Source organism: Chelmon rostratus, chromosome 8 (assembly GCF_017976325.1).
Source record: "Chelmon rostratus isolate fCheRos1 chromosome 8, fCheRos1.pri, whole genome shotgun sequence".
NCBI classification, from domain to species: domain Eukaryota; kingdom Metazoa; phylum Chordata; class Actinopteri; order Chaetodontiformes; family Chaetodontidae; genus Chelmon; species Chelmon rostratus.
The window spans coordinates 7,365,606-7,381,034 of NC_055665.1; the positions used below are offsets into that span (position 1 = coordinate 7,365,606).

Here is a 15,429-nt window from a genome sequence, read left to right on the forward strand (position 1 = left end):
CATGTCTCGGATGGCACTAACAGGGAGCAGACATTATACTTTGCCAGGCTCACAAGGCGGCTTTCACAAAACAATAAAGACGCTGTCGAAGGCACTGCTATTCACAGCTGCAGCAATAGATATTTCCCCACTGATGGAAATATACGTTTGCATGTGCCAGCCGGCATGTAAACCAGTGTGTGGTTTCATTTTAGGCAGAGAAACTGATTTCACACCTGCTCAACAGCAGAAAGGGAACAAAGTCTGTCCAGGTATGTAGTGAGTGTAGAGAAGATTCATTTTGAGTTGTGATAACCCAGCAGCAATCCTAACATGCATGCATCCGTTATGTTGCTTGTTAATTATTCATCACTAATGAAGGGATATCATGACATGATAGACAAGGACAAATTCAGCTTAATTATAACTAAGGAAATGATTAGAGTCAAGCATGATTTACATATGTTGGAATTTCAGTTTTTCATATTGGTTTTAGATAAAAGTGGAGTTATTGCAGCATGTGTTGCATTATGAATGATTGTGACTTTCTTTGCATTATTTTTGTTGTGTTGTAAAATATTTGGAAAGGCGTTGAGGCCTGCTGTTGTTGAGTTTGTGCAGTAAATGTACTCGTAGATTTGTTGACGTTAATATTTGTTGATCACATTCTCCTCCCCTTCTACATCATATGTTCGTGCACGCTGATGGAAAGACAGAATGATATTTGATCCCTATTTAAAGCTAATTCCTTGATATTGTGCCCATGTCCTGCCTGTAGACCCCCAAGCCTACAGCATGAAGCCGGCCTCAGACAGTGTGCCGACCATCCAGGTAGACCTTGCCTCTCCTCAGTCTCCAGACTCTGTCAACCTGATGGATGAGTTCAGACGGGCCGGCCAGCAGCAGCAGCAGCAGCAGGAGGAGGACCAGGGCCTGATGATGAAGCCTCCCTCAGGGCAGAGTGGACCTAACAAGCCAGGTGAGGCAGACGGACCCAGAGAACAGCAGAAGCTGATGAGGTGCCTGAGCGACCCCGGTCCCAGTGCAGACGAGGACGAGGATGAACCCTTCCTGCCTTGATATGGCAGACTGGATGTGGGGGGGTCAGACTGTGTCCTGCCTTCACTGGTTAGATGAAAGAGGGCTGCTTCACCGCTCTGCTCTAAATAATCTTTTTGGTTCAGAAACCAAACAAGCCAAAACTGCTAATGCTGTACAAACCAGGAGGAGAAAGCAAAAGAAGAAACAAAGAACCATTAGTTTGTTATTGTCATTGCTTTTTATTTTTTTAGACAGGATTGGAACAGCAGTCGCTGCTCTCTGAGAGATGATGGAGTTTATGCTTGATAGTCCGAGACATTCAGGAAAGAACTATGCATTACCAAAGGTTTGGACTGTTTAAGTGTCAGACAATGTCATTTCTACTTTAGTGTTAGATGTCTTTCTCAATTATTGCATAGTTGCTGGTTTTTTATTTGTTCATGATTTTTGTCTCAAAGCTACATTCTTTGAGACGCGATGGGCCTCTAATCCTAAATGTAATCAACAAATCAAACCGCTTCAATGCGGTTTTCACTTTCAAACATTGAGTTTAAGGTGTTTGATTTAATCCAGTATCTCACTGAAACCATTCTTTCATTCTGTCACTTGAAATTGCTGGATATTCAAACATTTAGTGTAGCTAGTTTAAGATATTTGGCCTTATTTTATGTCAAACCCTTTCACTTGGTGCAGTTTTACCTTTATCATTTTTAAAAAGGTATTTTTATTTCCGGGGTACAAATGTCTGTTTGCAATCAGTTTAGTACAGTCTTCGTTGGACTGGGGGTTAAAAGCTGGATGTATTTAGTCACTGTGTAAAAGAACCAAAGTTCTTTACAGTCATGCATACCTTGTCCTATGGCTGTGGAGGGACTTACTGTATTTCTTCAAATAGTGACCAGGACCTTTACTTACCTCAACTGCACAAGGTACTAGGCCTTTATTTGAAGCAGGCTTGTATTCCGTCTGCTTTTATTCCCTCTGCCTGGTTTTGATCTGCTCCCATTTGCCCTGTCTTTGCATTATGCTATTAATACAAACTCGACACTGAAACATTTGCAGGAACGTGTGGTGGGAAACTAATTTACTGGCAAAGTTCCCATACAGAACTTTCGTCTTGTGGTACCTCTACGTTACTACATAATACAGTTTGGTTACGCGATTAACACAGGTACAAAAATTGGGACAATAACACTTTACATGAGCAAACTTGAACAAAAAGGTGTTGATAATTGCTGATAATATTTTTGAATTTCTACAAGCAATGGAAATATACATTGTTTTTTGCTGGCATGCACATAAAATAACACTCACTGGATGTTTATTCAGTCTTCTTCTTCAGTTCAGTTTTTCCCTGGCCATTATTTGGGAAGGGTCTTTGTTTGTGTTGACCACGCCTCCCAACAATATTCAACACCTGGCCTTTATTTGATTACCGGTTTTTATTGGAGGAAATGCAGTATGTGAAATCCCTCACTGTTGTATATAGAAGTTTTGACCTACAAATACAGAATAAAGCTGAGTGTAGGGCAGGCTTGGGAGACAGATGGTGATGCAGCACAGATGTTTTGATGTCAGTGATTATGCTTGAATCCCCACCCAAGTCTTCTGAAGTGAAATCACAAATTGTCATGTCATGTTTCTGTGTATATGTTTTATGTTTTACCTCAACTTTAGAACCCCCTTTAAAACTCAACTCAAGTAGGGGTCGAGTTGTTAGAGTAGATGTATCTCTCTATATGTATACAGTATATATTAATGTAATTAACAAGTGCCCATCTAAGTCACCTTCACACTCCTCATCACATGAGCTGATTTTAATATATCAAATTAATCAGCGATCACTTTCTTTTACATGCATTCTACAGGTTTTTTTACTGGCGTTTTGAAGAAGCATTTTTGTCCGATGTCGCTGTTTAGCTGATTACAGGATGCCACAAGTGAAGGTTAGTTTGTAAAGGAGCCCATCCACACCTCTTAACCTTCTTGAAATCTAAGACTGTAAGCATGTCATGGCAAAAAAAAAAATGTAATTCTATGCAGTATAGATGTGTAAAATATGTAAATTAATTATAATATCCTATATTTATGAATACCCTTTAAAACTGAAGTCTTGTAATCTTGTTAACATGCAACACATTGAAACACACCTAAAATCAAACATGGGCATTAAAATAAATGGTCACAAAAACAGAGTCTTTGCACATCTGAGAAAGACTTACGTTATCTGCAGGCCTAGTGTTCTGTCGATACTGTAAGTCACTCTCTACTGTATATGGTTGTACAGTGTGTAGGATAGCCAGTGTAAAGTACATTGCACGTCTTTTTTACACTGCCGCTCAGTGAATTGGAATATAACAAAAGTAATTTATGTTGTGATGATTTGCTGATTCAAATCCATTTGGACGTCTTAATAGTAAACGCACCATGTCGTCAGTGTTTTTTTTACACTACAGCAAAATGCCACAGCCAAGTCTATTATCCCTATAAGAGTGTTGTTTTTCCATTCAGGCCATCCAAAGAACTTAGTGTGGAAAACAAAGTTCAGTCCTGCTCTGAAGTAGAATGAGTGAGTCACTGCTCCAGTTCTGTGGCTGGTTTCTAGGTGTCAGTGACCTTCCTGATCCTCTTACAACCGGAAGGTTCACGTTACAGCTGAGGGGACGAGCGAAGAAGTTGACAGGCTCGTTCATTTTCCTCATTTTTTATTCTCTTAAGCATCTATAAATGAATTTCTATTGTTATTGCAGCGAGAGTAAGAGGATATATTGTCTGTGCATAGATGCGCTCGTGTAAATCCGGATGCATGGATGTGTAGATGTGACCGTACTTGCACTGCTCTCGAGTATGTTTGGTCCTTTTTCCTGCTTCCTAATTTCTAACATGATTATTACAGCGGAGAGGTCAAACCGTGGAGCATCTCATTTTCCTGTCTCGACCAAATTGAATTTACTTTCTGAAAAGCCGGCTTGTTTGATGGAGTGTCGGAGTGGAAAAGTGTGCTGAAGATGTCAACAAGGTCAAATAGAGAGGGGCTGTTGAAACCCAGAATTGACAAACCAAATGACGTGCTGCACTTTTGCCCATCCTCAAATCCTCCTTTTATGGTTGCTTAAAGGACATTTACATGCAGCATTGAATTTATGAGGTTCTGAAATGGTTTATAAACTGCCACCACAGAAGCCCTGAGAACTGTTTCTCTCCATCTGTGAATGGACGCTTAAAGTTTTGCTGTAGAGACTATTTCTATATCATCTTCCCAGATGCTGAATGATTTGACTTCCATTGAACGGCAGTTTGTCACTGTCTTCACCCTGAACAGCTCTGCGGAGACTGATAAGTAGGTTTCAAGAAGGTTGCGGCAAGTAATGCATTTCTTAACATACTCTGCATTATGAATACATGTGACTGTGTGAATGCAAATCAGGCTGTCTCACAGAGAGAATATGCATCATTCTCTGTGTAGATGTTGTGTTTTTCATATCAAAATTCATGCAGGAGTCAACAGAACTTGGTGATGTGATCAAGTAGAAGGAAGCCAAAAAAAAAAAAGCTATTTAAATTCATACAATCCTCAGAACTAAAGACATCACATCCCTGATTACTTCACATTATTCCAAAAGAAAATAAAAGAAACACTATTTTCATATGTTTCCTTTTCATACCAAATGCAGCTTTTTGGGCAAACATTCTCTCACTCTTTGGAGGGAAATGTTTGGTGTATAAAAACCTTAATCTGAAGCCATACAGCCTATAGAAGAACCTATTTCATTACATTCATGTATTGCAATGTCTACACATCATTTTTGCCTTTGTTTTGCACGAAGCAAACAAACCTTTACATTTAAATCGCTTGTGTCTTCAAATGAACGCTTGCTGTTATTTCAGAGTCACTTTTTCTTCAGCGCTGAATTGTTTGAAGTCGTGGCAGTTGTTTTCATTGAGTGTGTTGGGCTGAATTCAACACTGTTGCCTCACCAGCATTCACATCTGCTTTAAGTTTTTTTTTTTCTTTGCATCTCTTTGCTTTTTAAAAATCATGTGCTTTAACTGCTTTATTGCACAAAGACTTTTTTTGGCTTTACATGGAAATCTAGTTCCCACATTTTTATTGTGAAGTGCTTTATCAGGATTCATGTGCATTGCATCATGTGCTTTACAGAAGGTTTTAATCTTCACTGTGGGGGTTTTCTCAATCTTGTGTTTACTTTAAAGTCCATTTGTCACTCAAACTCTAAACTGTGGAGTTCAGGCCTGGGTCGAAAGAGACTGAATTTACAGTTATAAACTATTAGCAGTACAGTTTATAAGCTTTTTACTCAAATTCAGTGCTTTAGACTGTTTCACTGGGAAATGTAAGATGAAGGCATCAGTTATAATGAGACTACTTTTAGGCCACTTTGGGGTTTTTGCATGTTTTAGATTTTTGTTTCAGTTGTTTTTCCGTGGTGTCCAGGCAGCCATTAGTTTCCATTCATTCACTGGAGCATAACATTATCTTCCATCATAACAGCATCTTAAAACATTATAAACATGAACATAGAAACGGCTTTGGCCACTGTATTTGTTTCTCCTGTCCATTCTGGCCTGAAGAAACCCATCCTAAATGAATTTCAGTGTAAGTGATGGGGGATAAAATCCACAGTCCACAGCATTCATAATTTGAGCTGAAGATAATATGAGGTTTTAGCGGTCCTCCAAAGTCTTTTTGGTACAAAATTTCCTTTTTGTGTTACTGTCCCTCCACTGCAGCATGATAATGAAAAGCTCTGATGAAACACAAAAAGGGATTTTTGTCCTAAAACGAATGTAATTCTATAAGATACCCTCTTCATTTGTTGAGCTCAGACTGCTGAAGCCTCATGTTGACGGCTGTGGTACACTGCAGTGCATTTTTGCATAAAACGAGGACTGATTTTGTTCCCATCACTTCCACTAATACTGCTTTAAGAGTGGATCTTTTAAGGGTCAGTATGAACAGAAGGAACAGTTACAGCAACTGTTTCAATGTACATATGGGCACCCATCTTTAAAACTGCTACAATGAAATGAATGGAAATAAATGGTTGCCAGAGAATTAGGAGAAACACAGGTACAAAATCCTAGACACTACAACATGCTTTGAAAGTCTATTAGCACTTTATGCTTCATGATTTCTACAACATGGGCTAAAATGTGCAAAAACAAAACAGTATGTTCTTTTAAGTACTGTAAGATTCAACCAACCTAGCGGTACGAGGCTGGACGCCGCAGACGAACATTAGACACATACTGTGCAGTTAAATAGGCGGTAATCAAACAATGACGCACACATGCACGTCATCAACATAATGACCCTGCAGTGTCATTACTCCACCACCCAAAGACTGTTTTCCACCCTCCTTAACCTCATCGTTCTCTGCTACGCCTCATCCGTATCCGTGTACTCCACCATTTTACACCACACTGAGCACTTTAACAAAGCTGTACTTTTATCTCAAAACACCGATGTTAGAAAGAGCAATAAGTGGCTTTAATGTAGTGTACACGTTGTGCTTGATCATCAGGTGACGCACCATCGGGAACAGGAATGTACTTTCTGATGGGCCTTATAAACAGGGATGGGTTTGGTGTTTTTAGTCCTGAAGCAGAGGATCTGGGATTTATAATCCCACTGAATGCTGCGACTTGATGACAGTGGATTATATTTTATTTCCTTTTATTCATATTTTCTTCTGTTTTTTCATTCATTTCACATGTTGGATGAATTTGTGTGTCAGTCAATTGTTTTCAAATTTTGCAATAATTCAGAGGGTTTTTTTTATTTTATATACACGTGAATGGGAATATATACAAAAAAAAGTTAAAAAAAAATGTATTTGAGATTTATTATATTAATGTACAAATCAGAACCTTAACGTTAACAAGTGTGCACTTTCTTCTTAATCTTTAGCTTCAGCATTCCATTCCTGTAATAACCGGTGAAACAACCAGAGCTGATATTACATCAGATATTATTATACCAAATTAAAGTTTTACTTTATAGCACTGCTGTGTCCGTGTCTCACTTTTTTGTATATTTGGAGCTGTATCTGTTGTTGGACTGAATAACTTCCTGTATTCTGCTGTGCAACTGCGATATGAAGAAAAAATAGAAAATATATGTTTGGGATTTTGTTAACATGTTGATGAGAATAAGAAGCTAGGAGGCATACCTATTTTACATCCTATTTTAGTGTATAACAATCATTACATCTGATGCACTTGTAGGCTATTCTTAATCTGTGGCGTAACTACAGCTCAGATCATTGCAGTGGAGATGTATAAGATAGCATAAAATGCAAATACTCATGTCAAGTTAGTCAAATTTGTACAGCACACTCGCAGGTATCTTCCCCTGCTGATGTGTCCAAAGCGCAAACATCTCCCCTGCAAGATCAAGAGTTGTACTGAGCACCTGCAATAACCTTTTTTGGCCAGAAGGGAGAGTGCTGCGCAATAAAGGTAAGATAAAATCAGCCAGCATTCTGAAAATGGACACAAAAGAATGGCTCCCAGCAATGAAACAGTAAGGGAAGAGTTGAATTTATAAATCTGGAAGACATTTTATAATTGGATACTTTCTAGAGTCGAAGTCTGAGTGGAGTCTAATAAAGTCAGAGTGAACTGTCGGTCTTGTTAAAGTGTTATGACATTACTCAGCTTGGCAGCTTGCACGACGAATGTGAGACATCCAGAGAAAAAGCTGTGACGGCTCTGGCTGAGATGGTTTTGTCTGTTAAATGGAAAATCACAATGACTTGTGTACTCTTTAACCAGCTGGGCCTCACAACCACATTCCCCTCATGATATGTCTGGATATGCTCCATTTAGAATTTCCTCTCATTTTAATTGTTGGCTGTTGTTGCATTCTAGCCATTTTCTAGCAGGGCGTCTGTGTGGCCAAGTTAATTTTACATTTGAGGGGTCTAATTTGAGACTCTAATTACTAGAACTGCTGCTGGCTGAAAATCCTCTTTTATATTTGCATTTGTAGGCATTTAGCTGATACTCATCGAGAGGAATTAACAGTAAGCAAACAGTAAAATAAGCTTAAATTGCCAGATCACCAACATTACAAAGAAGTTCTGTTTGAGAAGCGTTTGTCCTGTCCAAAATTCTACATGTCAGAGATGTGAAACAAAGTGATGAAGTGCTAATGTCCGTTACACAGAGTATGTACAGGTATCGGGGCGCAGTACAGCATCATAGAGCTTATCAGGATATAAAAGCAAATACAATCACCAATACATCGTGTTTCTAAGATGCAGATCGGATGGTATCAGAAACCAGCGTCTTCAATCTCTCCAGTTTCTATCTCAGGGGTCAAGTTTAGTCCAGATTAAAGGAGTAGTTCACTGCACCTGGCCAAGACATTTGTCATTTGCATGCTTTGGTCAAACAAACAGGACAAAACGTGTTCGTAAGTGAGCTTTAGAGGTGCTACTGCTTGTATTTTTGTAACCTTTAGAGAGAGCCACATTAGCTGTTTCCCCCTGTTTCCACTCTTTATGCTAAGCTAAGCTAATTGGCAGCTGAATAAGTGCATTTCTCAAAATGTCAAACCATTCCTTTAAGCGGGCTGCGGCTTTGAGGCAATGGTTTTCAACCTTTTTGGCTTGTCGGCCTCCATTACCAGCTGTCAGCTAGCTGTGAGGAGCTCAACCAAAGAACGACTGTTTTCCATGTTTAAATGTTTTTAAAGACTAGAAACACCTAAATTATCCAGTAGCTCACAAGAAAAAAGAGGTTCTGTGTCTGTTATGAAACATTCTCCTCTCCCTCTTCACTCTCATCACATCCTGAACTCTGAATACAGCCTCTTTATCTGACCTTAACTCATGTTGACACAAGCTGTTTCCATCCCACCTGTTTTGCAACCAGCCTCGACATTTTATAACCACCACCTTGTTTCCACGTCCCTTTCCTCTCCTCTTATCTCAGGCTTTATAGAAGTTTTTGTTCCCAGCTGTGTACTCCTGTGTGCTTCATTCATCTTCAGAGCATTCTTGATCCGAGCTCTGCTTCCTGCTACTTTGTGTTCTCCAAGCGCTTCCACAAATCAACTCTCGAGGGTCAAAGGTCACACCGGCGTCAAACTGCAATGTATTGTACCTGTGCTGCTTTCATTTTCCTATGCATGCTGAGCATCCAAACTTCCTTGTAAATTAATCAGAAGCTGCAAACAGAATTTAGTGTAATAAATGGAGAGAAACAAGTGTGTGCTCTGGCTAAGTGACTGACTTCATGCATGTTTTTTTTTTTTTTACAGTGGAATAAACACAATAAACTCACACCAAATATTTAACTGCCTTACCCAGTGCTGTAAATGTATATGTGGAGTGTGAAATGAGCCTGAAAGCTTTTCAAATGGACTGGTCCGAGTGTTTATTCATTTCCATTTTGCTGTAGTTAAATCACGGGGCCTCGTTTGCTTGTCAGCTGGGGTCTCACCGCGGTGGAGCTGGTTAAATTGGTCTAGCCTGCACGAGGGCTCTTCTGTTTATTTTCTCCTGATTGCTCTTTAATGTTTAGAGTGGCTGCCCTTTACATATAATGATGCTGTTTGTTTTGAACACTGGAGCAGTCTGACTCTCACCTCTAAACTCACGGAGGGTTTCGCAGTTATTCGCCAGCTTTCGTGGTAGTCTTTCAGTGCACAAGTCTGAGCACAGTCAATCTAAAATAGAATCAGTTTTAATGTTGTTGCAAATGACCTTAATGGTGAATTTTACACCAATCCAAGTTCAGCCTTGATGACATCTTAGGGCTCTGCCTGCAATGCGTGCAACCGCCAGCGGATGGCACTGTGCAGCCATAAACTTGCAGCTCCTTACTGAGTGCTGTCATCGCAGAGCAAGCGTCTACTTTTTCACTTGCAATTTCACAGCAGGAACGGTTAGTGCGCTGAAAGCATACTGGCATGTTTAATCAGTGTGTTGGGGAGGGAGTCAGGCTTTCTGTGGCCCCATTCCATCAGCTTAATGGTGTGTTTGCTATTGCATTCACTCTCATTTACATGGCCCATACACCCCCTCTAATGTATGGCTAATTGTTGTGTTTAGCCAATAAAAACGCTGAACTTTTGCATCTATGTTCCTCACAAGTGAACGCTCTGTTTTTCAGCGTTATGTGCTTTGAAAATATTTTGTTACACAACAGGAAATGTTTTGATTATGAATCTGGAGGAGACGGGTCACTCGAGGGCCGCATACACACAGCAGTTTGCTGTTTGTCTTGTCTATAAAAGGAACAGACAAATATAACTTCAGCGAGGCAATAAGGCTGAGCGTATTGTTCCGCTGATACTATTTGCACTGATGGCTGATCTGAGCTGTATTCTATTTATGTTGAGGAGGGACATGAGAAATGCAACATGCCAGTTTAGGCCCACTTCTTCTTCTTACGGTTGTGCACACAATAAGCAAAGTAGTGCACATGCAGCACAAGCTATATTTGCAGGCAGTTGGTGGGAAGTAACTGAGTACATTCACTTAAGAATAATTTTAAGGAACTTATTGCCATTTTATGCTGCCTTACTCTTCTGATCCACTAGATTTCACAGGGAAAGATTGTACTTTTTTACTCCACTATATGTATTTGACTGCTACTTTTTCTAGATACCTTGCAGATTCAGTCGTTACATAGAAAACCCAGCTTATAAAAGATGATGCCATGTTATAGATTAAACTACCCAACATGTTATGTTCTTACTTATTATACTTTTTTCAGGACATTAACTTTGAATAGAGTATATTTCACATTGTGGTGTTGCTAGTTCTACTTAAGTAAAGAATCTGAATACTTCCATCGCTGCAGCAGGAACAGAGCTTCAGCAAACCAGCTACTAATAAGACGAAGTGATCCGACGTCAGACATCTTGTCAGGTGAGCCAGAATTCATGGAGGGTTACAGCGAGGTCTCCGCCTACAGTATGCTTCGTCAGGACCTGTATATCTCTCTCGCATCATGCACCAGGGTCAGCGTCCCATCCCAAAAAGCCATCCCTGATATTTATGGCTCAACAACGAGCATCCTGCAGGGCCATGATTCCCAGTGTCAGGGAATGCTTTGCAGCGGTGCTTAGAGAAACAAATAGCCGGCACGGTGATATTATTAATCCGGACACACTGGCATGGGCCAATACATCTCTGCCTGCTGTTTGATGTATTGGAATGAGCAGAACACAGAGATGGACTTTTTCATTGGCATCTCGTTTGATGAATAAAACATCAGCGCAGGTAGGGGATTGAATTTTCGACTACAAGAGCAGAAATGCTTATGGACTACAGGACACTTTACAGTCTGTGACCCTCTTGAAGATGGTCAGCTTTTTTAGGCCATGTGGCGCACACTTTCAGACACAGTGGTCATTTTGTAATTATTTGTCCGTGATTATACTGTAGACTGTAAATGAACTGCTCTTGTCTTTGAGAGAGGAGTGAAAAATACTTTCTTACCGAACATCTCTCCTCTGATCATTATCACATGCCAATTAAGAGTAGAAAACAGGGCACAAAATCATTGCCTCTATTCCCTAATGTATTCTGTTTGTGGAAATGCTTGCCAGCTGATAAACCATGAGTCTGATAACAAAGCCCAAACGAGGGATGCATCCTTATTAACTACATGCAAACAACTTCACGTGCAGCGCCAGATTTCCCTCTCTATGCTCATGAATTATGTTTGAACGTGGAGGGTGCCAGTGTGTGCAGCACTAAGCTGATGAGGATGCTGTGCGTGTGTGTGGTGCCAGCGCTGCATTATGAAGAGCCGGCAATCACCATGAATGACATTTCTGCTGTGAAATCGCATACTGCATCCGGACAACAGCAGCCGATTTCAGCTGTGAGAGTGAATGCAAAGCATACGAGAAATGGCCTTCGTTGGAGCTAGTTACATATATAAACCATTTCTTTTCGGTGAAAAATGTCTGTGCTTTGATTTCGCCCTTGCCTGTTAGCAGCGGTGAGACTGCATTGCCTTGCTCATCTATCCTTGTGATAAACTAGGCTGTCACTGACTGGCGCAGCTTCATGCAAGCTCAACGACTGGTCTCATGTATAACTTGGCCTTTTGAGAAACACTGACTTGATATGTCTATTGAGTTTTTTGTTTTTTAAGGCAGCAGCTGGTGTTTTCTTTCTTTGGAATCAGCATAAACATATGATTGATCCATAAGGTAAGATTTATGTGAAATGTGTATAATAGTGATGCTCTTATATCAGGTATACCTGTACAGTCTAACGCAATCCAATACATTGTATTGGACATTGTCTGAAGGTGTAAATGGTGGTGTGAATGAAACAGAATGTGATCATTTGCTAATCCTTTCTGACACATACTCAATAGAAAACAGAACAAAGACAATATATTTAATGTTTGGCCTCATCAGCTTCATTGATTTTGGGTAGATATCTGCTTATTCTGAATATGATGCAGCAACATGTTTCAAACAAGTTGGGACAGGAGCAACAAAAGACTGGGAAAGTTGTGGAACGCTCCAAAAACACCTGTTTGGATCATTCCACAGGTAAACAGGTTGATTGGTGACAGGTGATAGTGTCATGATTGAGTATGAAAGGAGCATCCTGGAAAGGCTCCATTGTCCACAAGCAAGGATGGAGCGAGGTTCACCACTTTGTGAACACATGATTGTATGAAGGATGTTACTACATGGGCTTTGGAAAACACAGTTTGTTTGGAAATTATTGCTTTCTGTCTTTATTGACATTTTAAACAGAGTTCCAACTGTTTTGGAATCAGGTTGTAGACATTATATCAAGAGGGGTTTTTCATTATGTCCTCCCTATTTAAATACACCAAGGAGGCAGAATATTGGCAAGACCTCTGAATATAATGCAGTCCAGTGCTACACTGTTACGAACTATGACCTCAACCATATCATTTAATTAACACCTCTCTGACAGAGTCAACAACACTATAAGCATCATGACTTTATTAAAGATCAGTTGTATTGGATTGCATTAGATTGTACAAGTGTTTCTAATAAAGTGGCCGCTGAGTGCATGGTGTAGTGCACTGAGTGATAAAACGCATAAGATTCAAGCCTCATTATACACAGGCGCTGAGCCATCACAAAGCCCCTCGCTCTGACTACAAACTGTCCTTTTGTCAGTGATAAAGCTCACAAAATGCTTCATAGATTCACCTACTCTCAGAGGAAATGCTCTTGGATCACAAAATAAAAAGGCTAATTCAACAGTTCTGTCTTCTTCCCCCCCTCTATTCTGTAAATTACAGACAACCAGTCTGACTCAATTAGGGCTGCTGAGGGAGAAGGCTTAACAGTGAAAATGTGGGGTCAGATGCAATACAAATTACCTTGAAATTGTCTTGTCCCACCATATGCACCTGATGACGACTGAAAAAAGAGCCTGAGGAGTTTCACGTGTCAGATGGTAATAATTCCTCATTACTTGTGTAGGGACAGGCTTTCACAAGAAATGCACAAAAATTCTGGGCAACTTTATTTTTACCTGGAAGCAAGGAAAAACATCTGCTTTTATACTGAAATGGTTAGTCAAAACAACAGCGAAAGACACAGAGGAAGAGAGATGAGGCTCGGTGCTTAAGGTTCATTAAGAGTTCATCAGACGTCACAGACATTGTCAGGAATGTCAATGACACTGATGGTCTGCACTGAATGCCCTGAGGTAATTTTGGGACAGCACAATGACAATAAGCTTCCCAGTCTCCCAGGACCAGCAGAGGCTCATTGGTAGAGGGATGATGGTAATTAAAACCAATACTGAAACCGATCAGACCTTTATTTTCTAATTCCTGCTTTCAGGTGCGTCACTTGAATAGTGCTGTGCAGGCTCTTCAGGAATGGCCAACTCATGGACCAATCTATCTTATTTAATACTGAGAAAACACTGTGCTTACAGTTTACCTTCCATTTTGCTTATGTTAACATTATGTTAACATGCTTTTCTAAACTTCCTGTGCACCAGCAAACCTCAGTCAACAGTGATACACAGCCATGATTCCAAATGTGAGCAACAAAATCAAGCATTAAAGTTAATTATTGTTTTCCTTGGAAATGGTTTGATAGCTGCCCAAACTCAAGGACCACTTAGTAGATTTTTTTCCAGGTCTTTCAAATGTATCACACAGTCTTCATCAGTCATGGAGATGGATCTGAAATCCTAACAGCTACTAAGCTTGCCAGTCAGTAGATCTGTCTCCATGACAACTGAGCTAAGTCCATCTGCTGATGAAGACAGTGTGATAAGGCTAAAAGCCCCAGGAAGAGCTGGCAAGTAGACCCTGAGATGAGATACTTTGTTAAACTTATATAATAAAATAATGAGATGTTATTGCTTTGGATCATGATCTCATGTATTCCAGATTTGACTTGCTTCTACACTTAAAATATGAATGAGTAACATGTTTAGCTAAATAAAATATAGAAGGGAAACAACATGGACAGAGGCATCTGGAAAATACAGTTCCTAGTTTAGTTTATCGTCATAAGAAAATGGGATAGAGCTTTAGATGAAGTCAAATCAGCGTGAAGCTTTGCAACAATCAAAGGCCCAATGAGCAAATGCAAAAGATGAATCAGTCACAGCTAGCATAAGGAAATCCGGTATATATTATGGTGTTCATGGGAATGCAATCCATCCATCATCCTCTGTGGTCCTTAATGAGCATCTAGCCCCAGTTTCTGCCACTCATCAGTCATACAGTTCAGGCCTTTTACAAACCTATGTTCTGTTCTTCCGAAAGAACCAAGAGAAGCCAAATGTAGGAAACCCCTGCAGGTGTTTAAACAACACTTGCACTGTTTTGATGATATTGCCAGATTGCTTAGAGACTACTGTATCCAACTAGAAAGAAAAATGACATGTCTGCTGCACATAAAAAGGATTCTTAGCCCATTTGTAGTGTGGTGATTTTAGCCACCGCCTCCAGTGACAATTCTCCTTGCTTTTTGTGTTGATACAGAACAAATATGAACATAAAAATACAAAATAAAAACACAACATTGCTAAAATTAAATGAATATAAACACATTATAGCGTTAACATAAGTACTTGAGAATAAGTCAAACACCTGACATTAACCAAAACAAGCAGGCGCGCATCAGATGCGTCACTTCCGGTTAGCAAATTAGTTTTGCTAATGGAGAGTTGTAGCGCGGCGCATTTGTTAAAAAATCTTCTTCTTAAATGTAAATCCCACGGAATATTTTTGTTTCAGCTTTTAAGGAATCGTAAAATGTCTTCAAAACTGGGGTAAGTGTGGTCAAACGACCTCCTGAGCTCTTCAAACTTTGTCTTATCTTGGAGGGAACAACTCTGTTAGCTTAAATGTTTTTTTTTATATCAATACCAAATCCCGCATAGAAAAACGTTGATTATG

General features: G+C 39.8%; 1 protein-coding gene across 2 annotated transcripts in view; it reads left to right on the forward strand.

Moving 5' to 3' along the window:
• The window catches only part of slc9a1a (solute carrier family 9 member A1a), a 31,492-nt gene extending 26,904 nt beyond the window's left edge, over positions 1-4,588 (forward strand). The window contains exons 12-13 of one of the 2 annotated variants that reach the window (XM_041941614.1): positions 195-251; positions 758-4,588. In XM_041941614.1, the coding sequence (XP_041797548.1) occupies positions 195-251; positions 758-1,059 (359 nt within the window). In that variant the 3' untranslated portion in view covers positions 1,060-4,588. The remainder of the gene's footprint in view (positions 1-194; positions 252-757) is intronic. The other variant, XM_041941615.1, reaches the window with a different exon arrangement.
• Positions 4,589-15,429: the final 10,841 nt, after the last annotated feature.